Source organism: Cantharellus anzutake (genome assembly GCF_015039405.1).
Source record: "Cantharellus anzutake strain C23 chromosome Unknown EI90scaffold_19, whole genome shotgun sequence".
Classification (NCBI taxonomy): domain Eukaryota; kingdom Fungi; phylum Basidiomycota; class Agaricomycetes; order Cantharellales; family Hydnaceae; genus Cantharellus; species Cantharellus anzutake.
The window spans coordinates 545,463-564,639 of NW_024066969.1; the positions used below are offsets into that span (position 1 = coordinate 545,463).

Consider the following 19,177-nt stretch of genomic DNA (forward strand, 5'->3'; position numbering starts at 1 on the left):
AATTACACACACCATATTTGCTTCCGGATAGTGATGACTTCTGTAAGTTGCCTACCTTAGTACAGTATGTTCCCGTGTCCCCTTGGCGCTCTCAAAGTTGATTAGATATCCGGGGTAAAAACAAACAAGCAATAGATCGGGTCGTAGTCCCTTTTCTGATCCCTCGTGTCAGCACCGGGTGTGTCTCCAAATAGCACTCAGATCCAGTGTTGCACAAGACCAAGTCAGACTCGTGGTCATGGGGACTCTGAGTCAGATTGGGTCCGGACTGGGTGTCTCGGTCCGTCAGGTCTGAACTAACGGACTTATAACGGACTAACGGATTTAGCTACAAGCGCTTAACGTGTCACCGCAAACATTCCACCCTGCCACCGTCTCTAAGCTCCCATCTAGGTCTAAGTTCCTCTCTCGTGTTAAGAGGTCTTCCATCTCTGTTTCTAGCACTAAGTTCCGCTCACCCTGGATCCAGTAAAGGTCCCACATTGAATCTCGCGTCAAGTTGAAAATATCTCGTACCCTTTTCCCCTGCAAACTTACACCCTAACAGCAGGCTGTAAATAGATACTTTGGGAGGAATGGAAAATATAACTTACTTGGGGGGATCTTGATGGTAGACTCCGTGCAAAATTCATTTCAGATTGTTCTGCATTGTAGTCACTGGTGAGGTCTTGAAGAAGATTGGCACGGAAAGGATGGTAGCCATGGTTTATGTCATCAGGAATGCAGGAGGGATGTCCATGCTCAGGCTCCAAATGGCCCCCAGAGGGGTCATGGTCGCTAGCGGAAGGAGCAAGTCTGAATGAACGACGGATTCTCTTCCTATGTGAACCATCGACTGCATGTTGGTGGTTGAGGTCTAGTTTGATAGATGAGATTTTCACCATCTTCTCAACAGATAGTCGATTGCGTGCAGGGTTCTTTGTGTCCCCAGTGATAGAGAAGAAGCGCTCCAAATCAGCTGAATTACAAACAAATGAGAAGATGAGAATAGTGAGTCGTGCCAGTGGGTCGTCATTGTAGGCACATTTCCATGCCATGATTGGATTGGAATCCTAGCAAACACATGCAGAACAATAACATTGATCAGCTTGGGTAGGATGTGAAAGAGGATTTGACATACCGGTATGCGGACGCGAAGATTAGTCAGACTCCAATCCCCACCCTGGTACCCAAATGCGTCATAGCTATCTGTCAGGTAGGCAATAGCGCGCTGACCCAATGTATTTGGAGGAGTGGTGGTTTCAAACACACGACAATATAGACGCTCAATCATTGTCACCAGGATCCCTGTAGAAACTAGGGGGTGAAGAGGGAAGTTTTGATGAACGGGTTAAGGGTGACTGCGACTATAAAAAAATCATGATCCACTTTACTCCAGCAGGCCTCAAGGCTGGAGAGAATAGCGTCAACAGGAGAGTGTCCATTAAGAGATAATATGTCGGCAAAGGACATATCGGTGTAGTGCTTGTAGAGTCGACCAAAGATGAGTGCAACTTGGTCTGCCCTAGTATTGGAACCTTGGCAAACATTCACGGCAACAGCAAGGGGCTCTAAATGGCTCTTTATCCTAGAAATTAAGATTCTAAGTGGAATTATTGCTGGCAATATTGTATTAGCGTGCTCACTGTTTTAAGTCATTCCAAAAACAATAATGGAGATGATTTGGCAGGCTTTATTCACCGCATCACACCTAGTACCAGCAGAAGACTCAAGTTCACTCCGGCTTTTCAACACTATAGTTCGAAAGGAAGCCTCTAGGAGAAGACGTTGTATGGCCAATACATGTGATGTCCATCGCATGATTACAGGCCAAATGAGGGCTTTTGCTTGATGTGCAGTATCGCGGATAGTGCGCTGCTCTCTATATAGCAAATGAAGCGCCAGACAATGGTTATTGAACCAATTGATTATCTCATTAGCCTGTGCCAATCGCAATGACATTTCACCGTTATGCTTAATATAATCACCCAGAATTAGCTGCATCTATGAGAAATGGATTACTGTGGGGAGTGATTTCAATCAGAGGAACATACCTGATGGGCATAGCAATCTGTTACTATGAGCCGTGGAAAAAGATCCAATAATCTGAGACGTGCGGCCCTGGATTCTCCCGATGCGTCTGATACCCATCCAATGAGCCTCAGACCTAAAGTGTCTTCGATATAATCCTTTTCTTTCTTGATGCATGTAAGTAGGTTCTCAGCTGTCTTGCGTTCCCCTGTGTTATCATACACATTTGTCACCCACACCTTTGAATGATTGATTGATGAATATGACAGCGAAGTCTAGTTCCACTAGTAACCTACCATCCCTCTTGATGAGATCATAAATGCAACTAGGTGGTTCCGCGAAGTATCCTTCCACCCATCACATTGCCCAGTAGCATATGCACCCTTCATCAACCGAGTCAACTCCTCTTGTCGTCAATCAAATTCTGTGGTTAGAATCCGTCCCGAAAGTTTGTTCCGATTTGGAATTCTGAAGGCTGAGTTCAACATTGAAAATAATTTGACAACCTCTGGATCCTCAACACAAAGGAAGGACCATCCTGCAGACACAATAGCACGAAGTAATTGTTCTTCAAGTGCTACTTGTTCTTCATTTAACAGTGTGGGAGTTGTGGGTGAGGTGCTTCGACGGCGGGGAATATGAGCTGGAGGGACAAGCAGCATTACAGAGGAAGATGCTTGGCTATGAGTTGATGATGGGTTGTTGACAGGTGTTATATGGACATGAGGCATCGGACTTGTTGAACGCTGGTCTAACCACGCTTGTCCTTCAGCACACCCCTCTACGGAAGTGTGTGTGCATTTCACAAGATGACGAGCCAGCTTTTCTACTGTTCCTTGAATATCGGATGCGAGTGCAAGAGCTTATGTTTGCCATTTGATGAATATTTCTCAAACCAAATTAATGAGATATATGCATACCAGCTTCATGTAGTTCATCCGCTGAGCGTCGTTGTGTAATGCTTCCAGTTGAGATGCCCTCGGAATCCTTTGCCTCCAGTGTCCTTGTATGCCAAGTGAAAGGTTGTCTTACTGGTTTGGGGACGGTAATGTTCCGTTCCCCCGTTCGCCTCAGGCCTCAGTAATCCGTCTAAGTATACGCTTGATTTGGCTGTATATTGACGGGGTAGAAGTAAAGGCTACCGGGCCTTTACAACTACTCCGAGGTATATATATGTAATTTACATATCTCGGCACAAATAAATAAAGAAATAAACACATCACTATAATGGGAATTATAGTGATGCAACATAATATAAATATCACTATAATCGGAATTATAGTGAAGTAAGGTTAATCCCTTACATCCTCCTCCCTTGCGATATTGAATCGCAGACAGGGTACAAGCATATGAAAGGGAAAGCAAGCATATTAAGGAAATATAACACTCTACATACAAAGAATGTATGCAAGCGGGGGTACACTCATTGCAGGAGGCTATAGTAGTAGTTTGTAGGCAAAGCCCACTTAGAGTTTCTCCTGGAACATATGTACCCAGCTCTCGACAACAGCATTGTCGACGATGAAGTAGCAAGTGTCAATATGACAAGCTAGAGTAACGGTTGAGTCACCGTCAAAAATCAAAAAAGGAAAGGAAAAGAACCAACAACGGCATTGTTGTTGATGAGAAAAGGCAGTGACACCTGAATTGGTCCGCTGCGGGATTGGGCACATACTGTGCAGTTGAGTTTATAATGCCCACAAGTTTGCGGCATCATGGCTTCCACCAGCAAGAGATGAAGCAGTCAACCCGAAGGTTGATACTCCAGTGACAGAAGTAACTCACCGAAGGTTATACCCCGGTGATAGTCAGTGAGTCCAAACCCGAAGGTTGATACTCCGGTGACACAGGTAACTCACCGAAGGTCAATACCTCGGTGATGGCCAGTGATTCCAAAGGTCACTGAGGCCGCTCCTCCCTAGAGTGTTGTCTGGGGAGTAAGATAATAATTTGATATGAGTCAGCGCGATGCTGACCCACAAAGATAACCACTAAAGAGTGGCACAGGTTTGTTTCTCCTCCCTAGACAGTTGTCTGGGGGAGTAGTTGAAAATTCAACCTAGGAATCTAGGTTAAAAAAATAAGACAAAATTTCCGCCACACTTGAATGTGGGCCGGAGTTCTGAGCAGTGATCTGCTCCTCCCTAGATAGTCATCTAGGGGAGTAGAGAGGTCATTCTGTCCATATGAGTGACAGAATGGAAGCGCGGCCCATGAACTGGGCAGGCCTGAGCATGTCTGATCATTCAGACACGGGTTTTTGTTGGGGGCAGCTTGTCCGTCGGTGGGACAGCTTGTTCACTATGAAGTGAACAATAGAGAGAAGCCCTTTCCTTAGAAAGGGCCAGCCTTCCAGATGGGAAGGCAATAAGGAAATGAGCGTGGTGCAGAGAGGCACCGCGCATTTTGATGACCTGGCACTCAACAATGCCAGGAAAACACAGACCTTCCCTTGGAGGAGTGTCTGTTGGCAAGACAGATCGTTCACTCTGCAGTGAACGACAGAAGGGAACCCTTTTCCAGATGGAAAAGCAACAGAGAAATGAGCGCAGTACAAAGAAGCACCGCGCATTTTGGGGACCCGGCACCCAATAATGCCGGGAACACACAGACTTTCCTAGAAGTGGAGTGTCTGTGGGTAGAACAGATCGTTCACTATGTAGTGGACGATAGATGAGAACCCTTTCTTTGGAAAGGGTTGGCCTCCCTTCCGCGGAAGGGGTAGAAAACAATGCATCACCAGGTCCGTGGTCCGGAGCATCCTGGTGACCTGGCACTCAAAAGCGCCAGGAAAACGCTCCTCTTGGTGTGAAGAGGGCCTCTGAGGCCCTTCAAATCCATACTCCCTCAGATCAGGATGAGTAGGGGGAGAGTGTAATGAATCACCAAAATCGCGATGTAGAACAGCATCGCGCGCATCTTGGTGACCTGGCATTTAACAGCGCCAGGAAAGCGTCCCTCTTGGCCTGCAGAGGGCCAAGGAGGTGGTTTGGATTCGACTTCCTGCAGAGTGGAAGGAGTAGGTGCTCCTGGGTTGTTCAACCCAGGAATTGCCGAAGCGCTGGGCAGCTCTATGAGCTGGCACTCGGCAGCAGCTGAAGCGCTGCCGATTCCATCTAAAACCGATGGTAAACTAGTCGTTTGGGCCTCCAGTATGACGCTAGATCGACATTTGGCTCCCACTGGGGCAGGAGAGTCAATGAGACTTCCACACAGCGAAGCGCTGGGTGGCTCGGTGCCGTCACACTCTACAGCATTAGAGGAATGGTTATTCCATCCCAAACTGGGTGGAAAGAAAGTCTTAAAATGCCTCTCCAGTGTGCAAGTGAGTGGGGAGGGAAGTCGGGCCTGAGTGGCCATGGGTGGGTCAACTCGCGTTTTTGTCCGCGGTTCTAACTTTGTTGACGCGTTCACATAATACTCATGTGCTCTTGAAATAGGGAGAGCGGGCCCGTGATGGTGAACGCGAGGGTGGCAGTAGGACAGACACCAGGTGAGATTGAGATGCTGCAACAGGTTCAGCACCTCCTGAGATGGTACAACACGTATGAGACGCGTCGCTGGGCCCTCATGGGCCCAGATCACCACTTCCAGATGGAGTGGTGTTGACTCCCACCATGGGACTGGAGGAAGGGCCAGCCGTGTGGGTGTGAGTCCGGAACTTCCTGGTTGTGAGCATCAGGAAGTGAAATCAAAGGTTCCGGTGTGAACCTTGATTGAATGTGCGCGTCGTCAGGGACAACGATGCGTGGGTTGCCAAATGGGGTTCTGGCACCGGTGTCGTGGTAGCTTCCCAGATCCTGAGATTGGGAGGGGTTGCCTCTACTCTGAGGCACAGCCTAGGTGAGCGTGCGTCTAGGAATGGCGCACGCGCGATTTGCGCGTGAGAACTAGGCGCAAATGCGCGTTGTCGGGCTAGACAACGCGTGTGGGACACAGCAGGGTTCCGTCACCAGTCACGGTGCCGAGATTGTAAAAGGAAACTAGCTTAAAAAAGTGAAAGGTTGTCTTACTGGTTTGGGGACGGTAATGTTCCGTTCCCCCGTTCGCCTCAGGCCTCAGTAATCCGTCTAAGTATACGCTTGATTTGGCTGTATATTGACGGGGTAGAAGTAAAGGCTACCGGGCCTTTACAACTACTCCGAGGTATATATATGTAATTTACATATCTCGGCACAAATAAATAAAGAAATAAACACATCACTATAATGGGAATTATAGTGATGCAACATAATATAAATATCACTATAATCGGAATTATAGTGAAGTAAGGTTAATCCCTTACACCAAGCCACGCATCCCTTGCACTTGGCAACGCAGTGACTTTTATTATTTCCATAAAGCCTTTCAAGTTGGTGGAAGTATTCCCACATAGGACTAGAAACGCCCATGGTGAACTAGAGGAGGATGGGGGGTGGGATTGTGTGGGATTGTGTGAAGTTTTCGAAAATCCTAACATGAAACATGGCAAATCAGGCGGCAAAGTCACAGTTGTGTAACTCAAGCTGTAGTAGAATCATGCTCAGCATCTCTTGTGTGCTAGCAAATAGTCATTACAGCATCTAATCCATAACAAACAAAACATATCCTATGAAGAAAGGTTGCGGACAGGTCTGAATATCGGGATCCCCCGATGAAAAGTCCGACTTACACTGACTGTGGGAGAGACTTGTGACCATCTAGTCAGACTCCTTCCCAGTCGCTCACATGATTTCTCCGAGGTTTAGCCGCAACTTACGTTGCCTCCGAAATCTGTCGAGTGACTGGTACAACTTGCAACACGTGATGTTCCCACGCTAAGTTGTAATGAGTTGTACATAGGTTGCGGAATATAATTTTTGGTATTTACGCATGCGGTCATTGCACCCAACCCAACCCGTGGAGACTGGGGGAGCACATCCAGGGTTGTGAAGTCAATATCCGGGTGTGTGCAAAGTTTAATAGTTTATATATTACTTGGTTACTGGTCACCTGTTTGTACCCGGTGGCATAAGTGGTACAATGTTAGCTGAGGCTATGCAGTTTTTTTAAGTGGCACATGTTCGATTCTCACTCAGGAAAACTTTTTTTTTCATACCCTCCACTCCTTAGTGTACAGAAAACAACCATTTCACACAACCACTCCACGGGAAGGCCCGAAAAAAGTTTTCCTAAGTGAGAATTGAACATGTGCCACTTAAAAAAGCTGCATAGCCTCAACTAACGCTGTACCACTTATGCCACCGGGTACAAACAGGTGACTAGTAACCAAGTAATATATAAACTATTAAACTTCGCACACACCCGGATATTGACTCCACAACCCTGGATGTGCTCCCCCAGTCTCCACGGGTTGGGTTGGGTGCAATGACCGCATGCGTAAATACCAAAAATTATATTCCGCAACCTATGTACAACTCATTACAACTTAGCGTGGGAACATCACGTGTTGCAAGTTGTACCAGTCGCTCGACAGATTTCGGAGGCAACGTAAGTTGCGGCTAAACCTCGGAGAAATCATGTGAGCGACTGGGAAGGAGTCTGCCATCTAGTCAGACTCACGGACTTCGGTCTTTGTGACCGTTTGTGACCAGGTCTGCTCAGATCTGAACGTTGATCGATCCTCCGCGACACTGCCATGGATCCAGATCACTGTGTCCACCCAACTTCCACCTCGGGAAGTACTTTGAGAATCGACCGATACTAGTGTTTGCCGGTCCTTCTCTCTCGCAGCAACCAATCACGCTCTTCCCATCCTACTGTCCACATCTCACTGACAATCTTTTAGCACCCATCCAACTCACTTCAAACAGTCCCCCACTTCTTCATCCCCGCCAATTTTTTTGGCCCATTCACCACTCAACGATAGACCAGACGGGACTACATCGAGAGCCGACAACCCACGCATCCGGACCATGTTCAATTCGGATCGCGTTTCTTTACGTACCCAGCACCAACAAACGGGATTTCCAGGTGCCGCTGTGAGATCTTCATTTTTCCATCCTTCTTGCGGCCGAAAATACGCACCTTCCCATTCTCCTGACCGGATATCGGGCATAATCAACCTCTATCCACAGTTCCTTGTGATCGGGCTCATCAATCCTCATTTGGATGCGTCACGAAACAATACCAGACGGTTCTTTGTAAGTACAGCGCAGACAGACCGAGGGTAGAGTGCATCCCGATTCGACAATAAAGATCATCGTCTTTGGTTCAATCCGCTCTGAGATTCCTGGTGCTCCCCTATCTTGATCACTAGTCCACACAATACTCTGTCTAGGTGATGGTACGGGCTATTTGTTCACCTAGCCAACCGCAACCAGTAGAATGTCCGGGTGCTCGCACGTGGTCAAGCTCACGAGCAACATTTGTGAACCCACTCGTCCTGAACGTAACGCAGCCGACGTAACCAATGATTGCGCGCTGCCTTGTTAGGGATCAATCGTTGCACAAGCATGCACTCAAGACGTCTGAGGGCCCTTGTGGCTGAACCCTCAGAGACTAGACGACCAATCCGTGTGATCGCACATGTGGAGGAACATGCATTCGCATCAATAGAGGCTTGCTCAAAGAGAGATCGGACCAGGTACATCATGTAGAGGTATATGCGCAATAGAAAAATGCTTTCATCGTGAACCGAGTACACTAAATGACATGCGACGACATGCAACAAACAGACACGAGAAAGAGTGGGCAAGGCGATGACGTGAAGTGATACTTCTGTACGGTCATGAAGGCGTTCATAGACCACCACGAAGACGTAAGACAAGGTGAAGAGTGGACTCCTTCTGAATGTTATAATCAGACAGAGTACGCCCGTCCTCAAGTTGCTTGCCAGCGAAGATCAAACGCTGCTGGTCGGGAGGAATACCTTCTTTGTCCTGTATTTTCGTCTTCACGTTGTCAATCGTATCGGACGACTCGACCTCGAGAGTGATCGTCTTTCCGGTGAGACTATAAAGAGAAAAAAATTATTCAGTATTCCTACGCCCATAATCCACACAAGGCTCACGTCTTGACGAAAATCTGCATGCCACCACGCAGACGAAGGACAAGGTGGAGTGTTGACTCCTTCTGAATGTTGTAATCCGAAAGAGTGCGACCATCCTCGAGTTGCTTGCCCGCAAAGATTAAACGCTGTTGGTCTGGGGGGATGCCCTCCTTATCCTGTATTTTCGTCTTGACATTGTCGATCGTATCGGAGGACTCGACTTCCAGGGTAATCGTCTTTCCAGTGAGAGTCTTGACGAAAATTTGCATTCCACCACGAAGACGAAGAACCAAATGAAGCGTTGACTCTTTCTGAATGTTATAATCCGAAAGGGTACGACCGTCTTCAAGCTGCTTCCCGGCGAAAATTAAGCGCTGCTGATCCGGGGGAATCCCCTCCTTATCCTGTATCTTAGTCTTGACATTGTCAATCGTATCGGAAGACTCGACTTCCAGTGTAATTGTTTTGCCAGTAAGGGTCTTGACGAAAATCTGCATTCCACCACGAAGACGAAGGACCAAGTGAAGGGTAGATTCTTTCTGAATGTTATAGTCAGAGAGTGTACGTCCATCTTCCAGTTGCTTTCCGGCAAAGATCAGGCGCTGTTGGTCTGGAGGAATGCCCTCCTTGTCCTGAATCTTAGTCTTGACGTTGTCAATGGTATCCGAGGACTCGACCTCAAGTGTAATAGTCTTCCCCGTCAACCTAACGGTGGATTCGGCCGATCAGCAGGCTGCACAGATGAAGGAACGAGAAGTGATCGTCACTTACGTCTTAACAAATATTTGCATGCCACCACGAAGGCGAAGGACGAGGTGAAGAGTCGACTCCTTCTGAATGTTGTAATCTGACAACGTGCGACCATCCTCCAACTGCTTGCCGGCGAAGATCAAGCGCTGCTGGTCTGGAGGAATCCCCTCCTTGTCTTGGATCTTGGTCTTGACGTTATCGATCGTGTCAGAGGATTCCACCTCGAGGGTGATGGTCTTGCCGGTGAGGCTGTGAGGAGTGGTGATGAGTAAGGGTGTTGGGTTCGACGGGAGAAAGGACTGGATATGCATAGCGAGAGGGACCTACGTCTTCACAAAAATCTGCATGATATCTCGCGTTTCTAGAAAGAAAGAACGGACATCAGCCTCTGGGAGGGTGACGCAAGAAGGGACGACGGGCGCGCCCACGAAACTACATACAAGGTGAGGTTACTAGAAGATCGGGCGAATGGGCGAGGTCAGCCATGAGGCACATTGCATGTCAGAAACGTTCCCTTGCTCACCTACAGCTCTGAGAGGTGGTAGTGGTGGAGGATCAAGCTGAGTGGAAGTCGATCGGTCTTTATATCGGTTCTCGCAGCTTATCTCCGTCGGACTTATGGCACAGCTTACTCAATGTAACTTATTTCTCGGTTCTGGCTAAGTCATTAGGCCTTTAATCGATCAACCGGCGTCAAGTGCCAACGCTGTGTTGGCGCCATACGGCTATACTCATCGCTACCGTTAATACAGGCGGTTGCACGACTTTGGTCGAGTGACGCAACTTGCCGTATGCTGGGACATGAGTCCTCAGCTGTGCCGTCTTAACTCCAAGAATTTGTAATTTGTGCGTAAGTTTCCATGCTCGAGCTTGGGTACCTCATGGGGATGCATCACGGAGCTTAATGCATGCCACCGACCGATCTCCGCCTCGTTTTGCTATCTAGATCTGATGAGGTCAAGAGAGAAGTGAGGGGATGCACAGCATGCCCAAGTGGGGCTCGAGGAGATTTCAATTAGCCAGATCAGCCTTCGGAATCCATTCCACGCTTGAAAACTGGACATAGGAAACACAAGAGGGCTGATAGGTCTACGTAAATCCACGAAAATCGTCTTTGAGCTGCCTAATGCGATCGATCACCAAGCCGTTATTCGTTCTCCTTTAAGTGATACTATCAAAGCAAGCACAAATGCAAACATTGTCAACAAACTGATCGACTGAGCATGATAGGTTGGGGGCAGATGGTTGGAAGGTGGCGAGAAACCATCAGGAAGCAGAGACTGCGTTTCAGCGCTACTAGAATTGGTTTCCGCAGGCTCAGGTACAGTATCGTCGTTGAACTGCGTAGTAGAGGGTGCAGGCCCACTTTCAGAGCGTGCGGGTGCGACTTCGTGCATTTGCGCAGGAATTTGGGCCTTTGGCTTGGCCGCTTCCTTGGGGGATGGCGGTGGTTTTGTATGTTTGACAATTGAAGACTCACCCTCAGGCTGGGTGACCACCCCTGGTGCAAGCTCGCAGTCTTTGAGCGTTGCACGCTCGGCTATGACGACGTTGCGGCTCACTATACAATTTTCTAGCTTGGCGCTAGAATAGAGCACAGGCACCTGAACTTCCCCGACTAAACAAACATTCTGAGAGGGATGCTTACCCATCTTTCACTTCGACGTAGCCTATCAAGGTGCAGCCGCTCAGTTTTACGTTTTTCCCAATGACGCAATGGGGTCCAACGACACTTTTCTTGATGGAGGTCTTTGTTCCTATGCGGGCTGAAGATGCAACCAGCGAATCAGAAGAAATCTGACCCTGATGCAGGGGATTGGCAGCCATCTTAGGTGGCTGCTCCGAGTGCGCCGCCGCAGAAGCCATCGCCGACAGTGCTTGTCTGTTCAGTTCAGCATATGCACCAATAGTATTCGCCCGGGCAGCGAAACCATCCTTGAGATTGTGTAGCCTCGCACTCACGCGGAAGTCCGATGTGGTGGCTTCATCCAGGATTGCGGATGCGCTCGGGGGAGAGTCATTGTAGTTCCCGCTGGGTGCGGGGGAGCTGGTGTGAGACTTGCCAAGACCGGGTGACGTTGTGGCTGTCTCCAACTGCGGCTGCGAAACTTTCGAAAGTGAAGACACACGCGTCAATGAAGGCGAAGCGCCAGCGTCTAAGATGGGGCGCGAAAGGGCACCACCAGACAGCGCAAGTTGGGAACTGGTTCTAGATTTTCCGGAGACGGTTGTCGTAGAATAGGCGATAGCAAGTTCATTGGGGTTCGTTCCAAAGTTGATGGCTATTAGAGCACATCGCATTAGAGAATTGTTCACTCGTCAAGCCAGCAGGAGCTCCAAATAGAATAACGCGTACATGAACCCCACTTCTTGATGTAGCTCTGTCTGTAACTGAAGCTCGCTAGCCAAGGTATCACATCGTCCTTCAGTGACTCTAGGCTTGGACGTTGAGCCAGCAGTTCTATGCATTTTTGTTTGACTATGTAGACGTGGGAGTCAAGGTATGTTGTGGTCAATGCGATATTCGGAAATCTGAACATCGTCAGTACAGTGTTTTAGATCAGCAAAGAAAACTTTTAATACCTCCAGAACATCGACGTTCTCAACTCCAAATCATCCCCTGTACTTTCGCCCTGCACGAAGACAAGAGAATTACTCTCCTTGTCTCGGCCAAACAAACATGGGGGTGGCCCTTGTGTTAGTGTTAGAGTAACCCAGCAGAGCAACACGACACAAAGGGCACATACCGTCTTTCCCTGTCTCTGCTCGCTCATACAACAGCACGCTGACCATCGGTGGGTGAAGGTCAACACGATAATCATTCAAGATAGAGCTGAGAGGCAGCGATCGAGGGGGAATGAAGTCGCATGGAAGCACTATTACGTCTGCCTTGGGTTAATTGCGGAATACGCGAATTTGCAACTGCTTCTGGCGGATGAGGATAATGCATCGACATACCAAAAACAGATGGGAAAACTTGCGCAAAATATCCGCTGTTCCAAGAGACATAGATTCGGAGTCCTCAATAGTCTCTAAAGTTATGGACAAGGATGAGAGTGATGGATAACTTTCGTCCGAATGCCAAATTGTTTGTGAGATGTCAGACTTGTGAGAGTGAGGCAGAATGAGTAAAACATCTGTTCAATCGAGCTAAACAAGGGGGCTTAAGAGCCATTACGCGCCCATACCAGAAATACTAGCATCTCGTAACCAGACAAGAGGATAGAATATCATGGGCCAGTTAGCGATGGGCAACAGGGCTTTTGGTGTGGGTGTCGAGGAATTCCCTCTCGAGAGCTCATTTGTGAGTGGCTGTAAGCTACGACAGAGGAGGGGGATTCACAAGAGTTTCAAGGCAGGTCCATTGAACTAGGCATGTGGCAAGCACGAGTCGTGGCGCTTACATACTTTGAACCAAAACCAGCGAGGATAACTGCCTGGAACTCCGGAATGCGAGTAGGACGTTCTGGCTTTCTGTCAAGAGGCAGCACATTCATTTGGGAAGCGCAACTACTGTTCGTGAGGCACAAGCAATAGAACAAATCTTGTAAAGAAGAGAAAAGCTTGATAATCTTGAGTCACCTCTGAATTCAATCTTCAGTGCCGGCATTCACCGCTATCCCACGGTCCAAGCAACAACGACAACCATGCCGAGGATTTTCGCAGCATGCAGGACGTCATTGCTCTCCCAAGCAGCTGTTTCTCGCGCATCCTGTCCCACTCCTTCGACCCGCCTTATTGGAGACCCTACACTCATTTTTTCAACCAAGATCAATACCGTGACACCTCCGTCACTGCGAACACTTGGACGTGTTGCTCCATTATTGTCGACATTCCGACCCCGCGTATCGCCGTTAGCTCCCCCCCTATCCATGTTACCGACACCATCCCTCGCTTCATGCGCGCAAGTGCGTCATGCGGTTTACGGAGCGGAATATCAGCCATCGCAGCGGAAGAGGAAGCGAAGACATGGGTTTTTGGCCCGAAAGAAAACGAAAGGTGGACGAAAGATTTTAGCTAGAAGGAGGGCGAAAGGCAGAAGATTTTTGTCACATTAAAACCATCGTTCGTTGTCGCAGACGGTTTGTGTCAAATCCCCCATCTCTTGTTGTGCATTACCTGACATGCGTAATGGATATATTTCACTACGTAGTGTTATTGCTCCATCGTAGTGCTTCTCACCATCTCTGCTCCGACGCGGATAAGGCGAAACGGCATTTAAATCGGTTAGCAGCAAAATAATAGACATAAGGTGTTTAATGTAAGATGTAAGGGAGTAATGGAAACCGTAAGGAATAGCTTGTGTTGTCTTGGAATATTTGAGCTGGTGACCTCAAGCGAGTGAGTGACGGACATTAACACGGACGTCACCTAGAGCAGCGCGGTATTCTCGCCTTTTTTGAGACTCAAGGTCACCATCGAGTGAGCTTCGCTTCTTCTGAAAGAGAGATGGTAACGTATTCTCGATGTTCTCACCCTGCTCAACTGGCTTCATACGCATCTCGCATACGTCGGTGACTTGAGGTGGTTCCACTTCCTTGAGTTCCTCGGAAGCAGGAACTATGTTCTCTTGAGGGGCAACGGGATTGTCGGCATCATCCCCGATGTCGGTGCTGCCTGTCTCTGTGGTGTTGGATGGGGCATTGAGTTCGGAAAGCAGCATGGGTGGTGCAGGCTCCTCAATGACCCCGGTATCCAATGCTGCTGCAGGTTCATCACGAGGGCTTCCAATGGGAGGATCGACCGGGCTGGCATGCTCAAGTTCATCTGGCGAATGTGAAGCGTGAGAGGCCGGGGCTGAAACTGCAGGCTGAGTTTCCACAACTTCCAGTTCTGCCAATCTGAACTCCCCCTCGTCAATTTCCTCGATCTGTAAAGCCTCGGTATGCAACGCGCCCTGTTCCCCCTCCCCACCCGGAACCATTTTCACCGATAATGCATGGATGGGCAGCCCCGCTGGAGCCAGAGACTGGCGTTCATTATTCTCGAGTACGTCGCTTAGCCGGGTCTTGAGACTTTCAATGGTTGGGAAATTGGGGATTGGAGGTGTAAACAGTGGCGGTCTATCTTTAGAAGTTAACGGATCAGATTCGGCAGGCTCCCGAAGGGGCATCGACTCCAGGATCTCCCGAGTTTCCGTAACCACAGGTTGAGCCCCCACAGGCTTGAGGCTACGGGGGAGGGGCACCTGGGGGGCAGTAGGTGCCGCGTCCATCTTGGGACTGGGAGGAAGGGGGATATTTACAGCCATTTGTACCTCAGGAGTTTTCTTTGACACAGTGATAGACGCGGTCTTCCTCAACCTGTGCGGTCCAGGAGCTGGTCCAGAAACAGGTCGCGTCTTACTCGAGGGGACAAACCCAGGACGCCTAACTGGAGGCTTCTGCTTGGCTGCCTGGGACGCTGTGGTTGCTGTCGCGTTGCGAGTACGACCTTCAGGTCCAACCGGGTTCGTAGCGCTGGCCGCTAGCTTTGACGGCTGAGCAGTTGAACGCAATGGAATCGAGGTGACTGTGAAAGCAGGGGGAAGAGGGGGCAGTGGAGGGGTTTGACTGCTTGCAAACGGCTTAGTAGAAGTAGTTTGTCGAATTTTTGCGGATGAGGTTGAGCTCACGGATGATACTGATTTGGGAGCAGAAGGTCCAGATGCAGAACGAGAAGCAGTTACTTTTGCTGACAGGGTAGAGACACTCTTCTTTTGCTTCAATATTGGTTGCTCTGCCGCCCTCATGGGCCCCTCGAAAGAATTAGGGACTGAATCCTGCTTAGAATCAAGAGCTGGTTTTCCCGGAACCGCAACCACCGCTGCAACACCAAACTTACTAGCCTTTCTTGGCTGGATGAGTGGTTCGGGAGCATCAGCGATGGCAACTTTGACTTTCTCAACCCGAGCATCGCGCGATGGAGTAGGTCTGAAGCCCGGTGCACGATGCACCAGGTTAAGGTAAACAGGGCGGCGGGTGGCTTCAGGCTTCGTGGAAGCATGTCCCGGCGCTCTGGCCGCTACCCGTGCATTAGAATTTATCCCGGTGCTTCCCCCACTGTTAGTCCCCGCATCACTATCGTCACATATCCTTGCATTTCTCCCCGGGGGGCAGGTCACTTGATCGATCGTAACAGCATCAGCACCCGATTGTTGAGGCTTCTCGCTCTCTGTAGTCTCTAACTCAGCGCCAGAATACGAACGACATGGCCCGATGGCAGCCACAACATTTGGTTGAGGGATTAAATCCACCACATTCACACTGGATTTTGGGACCTCCCCAAGTTGCGCAGGAATTGACATAGCCACATTTGGTTCTGCGACATGTGGCCGACTTTTCGACGTAGGATGCAAACGGGAAGATGGTGCGGCGATGTTCGCACCAAAATCACTCTCAGAATCGGAGTCAGGCAAAGGGGTTTCGCGAGGGTGTCTGGTGCGCGAGCCTCTTTGCCTATCCTCGGCCCTGAGGAGCTCATCTAATACGTCCTTCTCCTTTCGCGTAGGCTTGAACTTCGGCGCCACTGGACGCCCCGTTCTCGAAGGTGGACGCCTTTCTCTTGTTTCAGTCCTATACGCGCCAGAGCCTGGAAGTGAAGGAAACACCGCGTCAACTTGACGCTCTTGTTGTACCAAAGTCGGGTCCAGTCTCCCGGAAAGGACCTCAGGTGGAGGCAAAGGTTCTGCTGTCGCTGCATCTCGGTAAACTGGAGCAGCAGCGTGAGAGGGAGGACGAGGATTATGTCGGGACTCTGGCCGTGAGGGCGGACGGGAGGGGGGCCGGGGCGCAGCACCCTGTGTAACGGACCGCTGAGCGGGTGCTCGTGTTGAGGCCGGGGCGGCGGGGCCACTCAGGGTACGAGCGTGAGATGCCAGAGGGCGGGACCGGGTGGACGCACCACCAGAGGCCCCAACTTCATCATATTTGGTTCGAACATTAACACCCGATGCACTATGAATGTGCGATGTGGCTTTGAGTGGTTGAGCTACAGCAGCAGTGTTGGTTGAATCATTGATATCGAGGTAACGCCGTGTAGTGGGTGAGAGTGGTTGCGCAAATCTATTAGCGTCAGTTCAGTAATCTGGACTTGCATAATCGATATAACCTACCCGGCCATACGTTCCGGCCATAGTTGAATGTATGACGCACAGGCTCGACGTGCAAATTGGCGGGCCTCGGGACTCGCATCTCGGGCAAACGTCTTAATCATTAGCTCGACATCGTCGATCCATTTTCCGGGACGAGGAGCGCCGTCTCTTGATGAGGTACTTAAAAAATCGTACAGGGCGTCAGCGACAGCAATACGAAGGGTCTGACTTTTGTCCACCACAACGAGCCTCAGTTGACTAATGATTGCCGGCATACGGCAGTGGGTTGCGAGCAATTTCAAGCACGAAGTTCCTCGAGAGATGTAGATTTTGCTGGGCTTCGTGCAAAGCTTTAGCACGGTGGGTAGATAGAGAGGAATGAGAGGCTCGAATCTAGGGCCCAACCGTGCGCCAACGACAGACACAAGTTCCACAGCAGGACCAGAGAGCCGTGTTCTATCCGATATAATCTGCATATTCGTAACTAATGAGCTTCATTACTCCCAGGAAATCTTTTCGATGTGCTGACCGCTTTGCACGTGGGTCTGGAGAGGCTCCTCATGCCAGGCAGGAAGTCTGCCTCCAGCTTGTAGGCACCGCCACGAACAATTGAGGCCAGAGTGAGAAAACATCTCTCCATCTTATTCCAATTCTCTTCTGTCTCGGGCTGCTCGATGATTTCGAGCGCGTCTTTGACATGTTGATTCCACTCTGCAATCGTATTACACTAAGCAAACTTCAGCAAGATCAAAGCGAACCACTAAAAAGCTAGACCATACTGGAGTCTTTTCAGGCACTGGAGCCGGCGGCATGCGATGTGCGCGGTTAAGGGCGCGTGAAACTGCACCGTTCTCTCGAGATGAGGGCGAGTTATTTGCGTCGATGTGGGGGACAAATAAGCAACAACAAACAAAACTCAGACATCTAGTACTAGCATTTCTTCGCGTTGAGTCACGCTAACGACTGATACAGAAATCCAACGGAGCATCCCCTTGCATAATAAGTTGAACAGAGGTGGTGGAACTGCCTTGGGGAATCCTCGAAACCGCAACACCTGCATTGTCTGCCGCAATTTCAACCACCAGACCGGTCGACAAACATACAAAGCATGGATGCAAGCGCGACGAAAGCTCAACAGGGTTTGAGGAAAGTTCAAGAGTCCAGACTGGGAATTCCTAATGAGAGATCATAGCTGGTCTGCCACGATCATGCAGGGCACCTTTGAGTCCAATGGAATTGAGTGAGCGTAAATAAGTGTTATCATTGTCGTAATGTGTAGGTAATCGATGGAAAGGGCAGATCATTCCAAGTCGTGAAAGAAAGGGGGAGCGTGGAGTACTTAAACAACGACGCATTTGTTCCTAGTCTTCTTGATAACAGGAGGTTCTAAAGCCGCAACGATCGCCTGCGATGAACACCATCAACGAGTGTGAATAGATAAAAACAATGAGCGTACCTCATCAAAGACGTTTTTCAGACCTTTTTGTGTCAAGGCGGAGCACTCGACGTACTTGACAGCACCCAACTCTCTCGCCAAACGCTCACCCTGCTCCGGCTGGACGGGTCTCTGCTTCTGCCTCGCAAGCTTTTCTAGAACTTGAGAGTCGTCTCGCAGATCAACTTGCGTCCCAACAATAAGGCAAGGCACCCCTGGGCAGTGGTGATGAACCTCAGGAAACCATTTTTCCTTTACGTTCTCAAAAGAAGCGGGTGATGTGACGCTAAAGCAAACGAGGAAAACATCCGTCTGGGGATACGACAAGGGTCGAAGACGATCATAATCCTCCTGACCTAAGCAGAGCAGCGAATGAGAATCACGGTTCCAGAGACAAAGTAGGCCGCGAAACCGTAGGACATTACCTGCAGTATCGAATAAACCCAGAGTATAGGGATCGTCGCCGATCATAACGGTCACAGCGTAGTTGTCAAACACCTGGCAGACAAGATTAAAATGAGGCGTTTCAACGCGTCCGTAGTGCACTTACCGTAGGGACATATTCGCTTGGAAATTTGTTGGTGGTATACGAGATGAGGAGGCATGTCTGATGAGGTCTCATAAGTGTTGACCGCTTGGGCTGTGCTTGGCGACGAGGTCAAAGCACACCTTTCCGACAGCACCATCACCAACGACAACACATTTAATGGTCTGCATGGTGGTCTAGAATACGCCGACTAGTGCCAGATGAAATGTAATGAGTTATGGCAGAGAGGCTCAAGAAAGTGGGGAGTTAAGTTGTTTGTTGCTTGGTTGCGGCTGCTTCCGCGGGGCTCGTATCGAAGCCGGTAGGATGACCCGGCCACATCTTGGGAGGCCAATGCAGCGAACGCACAAGACCGCGGCTTTTTTGCCAGTCCACATTGAGCCTTCCATTGAG

General features: G+C 49.5%; 6 protein-coding genes across 6 annotated transcripts; 1 reads left to right on the forward strand and 5 right to left on the reverse strand.

Annotated features, from left to right (window-relative positions):
- Positions 1-214: 214 nt before the first annotated feature.
- On the reverse strand, positions 215-1,180 carry EI90DRAFT_3054231 (uncharacterized protein; the record flags this gene model as incomplete). Its single annotated transcript, XM_039060072.1, has 3 exons — positions 1,121-1,180; positions 594-1,052; positions 215-540 (listed from the first exon to the last, which is right to left on the reverse strand). Coding segments are annotated over exons 2-3 (656 nt in total), but the record flags the coding sequence as incomplete, so codon positions are not given.
- Positions 1,181-8,518: 7,338 nt separating this feature from the next.
- On the reverse strand, positions 8,519-10,537 carry EI90DRAFT_3054238 (uncharacterized protein). Its single transcript, XM_039060073.1, has 6 exons — positions 10,254-10,537; positions 10,171-10,182; positions 10,058-10,091; positions 9,752-9,979; positions 9,002-9,685; positions 8,519-8,943 (listed from the first exon to the last, which is right to left on the reverse strand). The coding sequence occupies exons 3-6, from the start codon at positions 10,075-10,077 to the stop codon at positions 8,730-8,732; spliced, it is 1,146 nt and encodes a 381-aa protein (XP_038917037.1). The 5' UTR covers positions 10,078-10,091; positions 10,171-10,182; positions 10,254-10,537; the 3' UTR covers positions 8,519-8,729.
- A 145-nt stretch (positions 10,538-10,682) lies between these two features.
- EI90DRAFT_3054241 (uncharacterized protein) lies at positions 10,683-13,049 on the reverse strand. The gene is made up of 6 exons (XM_039060074.1): positions 12,689-13,049; positions 12,478-12,619; positions 12,314-12,422; positions 12,087-12,262; positions 11,379-12,012; positions 10,683-11,314 (listed from the first exon to the last, which is right to left on the reverse strand). Exons 1-6 carry the CDS (start codon positions 12,737-12,739, stop codon positions 10,867-10,869), a joined length of 1,560 nt encoding a protein of 519 aa, XP_038917038.1. The 5' UTR covers positions 12,740-13,049; the 3' UTR covers positions 10,683-10,866.
- Positions 13,050-13,341: 292 nt separating this feature from the next.
- EI90DRAFT_3054245 (ribosomal protein L34-domain-containing protein) lies at positions 13,342-14,034 on the forward strand. Its single transcript, XM_039060075.1, is given in 3 exon segments — positions 13,342-13,812; positions 13,925-13,998; positions 14,009-14,034. 1 exon segment carries the CDS (start codon positions 13,378-13,380, stop codon positions 13,786-13,788), a length of 411 nt encoding a protein of 136 aa, XP_038917039.1. The 5' UTR covers positions 13,342-13,377; the 3' UTR covers positions 13,789-13,812; positions 13,925-13,998; positions 14,009-14,034.
- Positions 14,035-14,063: 29 nt separating this feature from the next.
- On the reverse strand, positions 14,064-17,614 carry EI90DRAFT_3122481 (uncharacterized protein; the record flags this gene model as incomplete). The annotated part of the gene is made up of 4 exons (XM_039063515.1): positions 14,064-16,773; positions 16,824-17,272; positions 17,332-17,529; positions 17,582-17,614. The coding sequence occupies 4 exons, from the start codon at positions 17,612-17,614 to the stop codon at positions 14,064-14,066; spliced, it is 3,390 nt and encodes a 1,129-aa protein (XP_038917040.1).
- Positions 17,615-18,141: 527 nt separating this feature from the next.
- EI90DRAFT_3122482 (P-loop containing nucleoside triphosphate hydrolase protein) lies at positions 18,142-18,954 on the reverse strand (the record flags this gene model as incomplete). The annotated part of the gene is made up of 5 exons (XM_039063516.1): positions 18,142-18,207; positions 18,259-18,593; positions 18,663-18,735; positions 18,788-18,844; positions 18,907-18,954. The coding sequence occupies 5 exons, from the start codon at positions 18,952-18,954 to the stop codon at positions 18,142-18,144; spliced, it is 579 nt and encodes a 192-aa protein (XP_038917041.1).
- Positions 18,955-19,177: the final 223 nt, after the last annotated feature.